Source organism: Eupeodes corollae, chromosome 1, assembly GCF_945859685.1.
Source record: "Eupeodes corollae chromosome 1, idEupCoro1.1, whole genome shotgun sequence".
Lineage (NCBI taxonomy): Eukaryota > Metazoa > Arthropoda > Insecta > Diptera > Syrphidae > Eupeodes > Eupeodes corollae.
In genome coordinates this window covers 258,888,190-258,891,162 of record NC_079147.1, presented here as the reverse complement: position 1 = coordinate 258,891,162, position 2,973 = coordinate 258,888,190, and the positions used below count along the sequence as shown (strand labels likewise).

The window sequence follows — 2,973 nt, the reverse complement described above, 5'->3', positions numbered from 1 at the left end:
ATTGTTTTTTTGTTAGGATTAATTTTTTTGTAAGAAAACTGTCCATTCGATTTTTTTAAAAATTTTACTGAATGTTGAAAGAATAGTTTTTAAAAAATAAAATTAGCTTAAAGCCAATATCTCAAAGTTTTGAAAAGATATTTGAGACGAAAATCAATTTTTACCAACTTTTATTTATTTTTTTGTCCAAGTTTTTATTTTTTGTAAAAAATCTGTCAATTTAATTTTTCTTAAACTTGTTCTGAATGTTGAAAACAATATTTCTTATAAGTTAAAATAAGTTCAAAGCCATAATCTCAAAGTTTTGAAAAGATATTTGAAACGAAAATAATTTTTTACTAACTTTAGTTAAATTTGCTTTTAGTTTTTTGTAAGAAAACTGTCAATTCGATTCTTTTCAAAATTGTTCTGAATGTTGAAAACAATATTTCTTATAAATTGAAATTAATTAGTTGGAAGCCAGAATCTTAAATTTTTAAAAAGATATTTGAGTCGTAATTTAATTTTTACCAACTTTGAGTAATGTTTTTTTAAGGTTTTTATTTTGTATACAAAAAATACTGTCAATTCGATTTTTCTCAAAATCTTACCAGATGTTAAAAACTTTTTTTTTCGTTGCACAAAACTGTTTTGGAGATAAAATCACTTTGTATTTGTAAAATTTTCGAGGTGACACATTTTTTTTGTTTTTTTGATTGATAAAAAAACCGTTGATTGGATTTTTTTCCAAAAGTATACAGATTTGGAGTAGTACCCGTGGCATGATGGTTTGTACGTTGGACTGTCATGCAAGGGGTCTTGGGTTCAATCCCTGCCTGTGCCACCTTAATTTAAAAAAAAAAAAAATAATTTTCGCGGGTACTGCCTCTTGCGAGGAATTGACAAATCCTTCAAGAGTAATTCTTGTCATGAAAAAGTGCTTTCTCAAACTAGCCGTTCGGATTCGGCATAAAATTGTAGGTCCCCTCCATTCCTGACAACATTACTCGCACACAGGAATGGTTGAGAGTTGTAAGTCACTAGGCCCTGGTTCACAAAGGACTGTTGCGCCACCCCATTTGATTTTGATACAGATTTGGAATCACGTTACATTATATAATATTAAATTTAATTTTAGTCCTAGTGTCATTGGTTCGTAAGATATTTAGGGTTAACCAAAATGTTCACCTTTTTTTTAACTGCTATGGAAAAAAAACACCCAAGCAATTCTCTTGAGAGCCCTTTATGCATCTTTCTGTATTATTACCTGCATAACAAAATTTATTTAAATTCGATATATCTTCTGGTTCTTGAGCTATAAAAGACAAAAAAACGTCGGCAACGTACGGGAGTACGAACGCACGTACACACGTACAATTTGACAAATCGCACCCATTACAATAACTTCCTATGGGAAGTTGTGTAATAATATTCATTAAAATTATGATTTTTGTATTGCAATCCTACAATGGTCTAAGTATTATATAATTGTTGTTTTTTTTCAATCAGAACCAAAGATACTCAAATTTCAATGCAACAAAAATTGTTTTCCACATACAAAAATATAATTTAAATATAACATACATGTTATTTGATCCAAAAACACCCTTTAATACAAAATTGTATTTTTTAAAATTTTATGTAAACAGAAACAATGTTTATAAAAAAGGTTAAAACAAGTTCAAACATTTGTTGCATCGTATGAAAACAAAATCAATGCATCAAAAATTATCTTGCATTGAAAAAATGCAATCAAACTGTTTGGATAAGTTTTTATAAATTTTAGAAATTTCATTAAACTCGAAAATATTCTTGCAATCATAAAGTTTTTAATTTGCAACAATTTCATTTTAATGTAAACAAAACTTTTCTTTTGCATGGATTTTTTAAAATGTAAATTAGTTTCGTACTTATTTTCAATTATGTCTTAAAGTTCTTTAATGATTTAGGTCCTAATTGAACATATCAGATATTTGTCAATTTTCTCGTTGGCATATTTTAAAAAACAAATGTTCTTATGCTATTGACACATTAAAAAGATCATTGATTTTGATTATAAAAATCTGCAAATATTTATTTCATTGTTTTTCGTTTTTTTTTAAACTTTAAATCATAATTTAATAGGCGTCGAGCTTCTTGAAGCATTGATGTAGTTTGTATGATGTCTCACACTTTCCTGCGCCAGATTCATCCTTGCAAGCTTCAATAACTTTCTTGATTTCCTCCTCACCAACAAGGGGTGCGAATTTAGCCAAAACTGCATCTGCTTGGAAGACTCCATCCTTTGTTATACCAGCCTCCTCTTGGATACAACTGGTAAGGCACTTGGCATTTTCACTAGCTGCGAAATTTTCACCATCCTTCAATTTTTCGAATTCTTCATCGGTTATAGTTATTTCATCTCTGCAATTGCCGACGATTCCCATTGCCCTCGTCATTTCATCCTCTGGAATTTCAAAACCTGCAGCGGCAGCCTAAAATAAAAATTAAATTTTTTAGACATTATAAGAACCAAATTATCAATTGATTAAATTCTCTACTATAGACTTACAATGACAGCAACAAAGACAATAGCAAGAAGGAATTTCATTTTGAGCTTTTGGTTATTTTGTTTGTTGGGAGAAGATTCTACGGAGAGTCTTAGAATGGAACTGATGACTACCGAGCATTAAGCTAAAGTTTTTATACCCAACCCGAAGGTATGTATATGAATCTGAAAGTATGGGAACAAAAAGTGCACAGTCATAGAAGTTCACGTTGAGTAAAAAAAAATACAAAACAAACCGCAAACAAAGTAAAGCAATTAGATTATTTGGGCATGCCTTAATTCAGTCTTGTGTTAAATGGAAACGGGGTAGTTGAGTAAACGGCTAGAGAATAGAAAATAAAAGCATTCAAAGAAGTTAAAGGCGTGAACATAAGCCATCCGTACACTATACCTGAAATAACCATAGAAGGTTCTTTTTGAGGTCAAAAGGTCTTCAAACATCTTAA

At 29.9% G+C, this 2,973-nt stretch overlaps 1 protein-coding gene across 1 annotated transcript; it reads right to left on the bottom strand.

Annotated features, from left to right (window-relative positions):
- Positions 1 to 2,026: 2,026 nt before the first annotated feature.
- Positions 2,027 to 2,688, bottom strand: LOC129938799 (general odorant-binding protein 56a-like). Its single transcript, XM_056046564.1, has 2 exons — positions 2,531 to 2,688; positions 2,027 to 2,453 (listed from the first exon to the last, which is right to left on the bottom strand). Exons 1-2 carry the CDS (start codon positions 2,567 to 2,569, stop codon positions 2,097 to 2,099), a joined length of 396 nt encoding a protein of 131 aa, XP_055902539.1. The 5' UTR covers positions 2,570 to 2,688; the 3' UTR covers positions 2,027 to 2,096.
- Between the last annotated feature and the right edge of the window lie 285 nt (positions 2,689 to 2,973).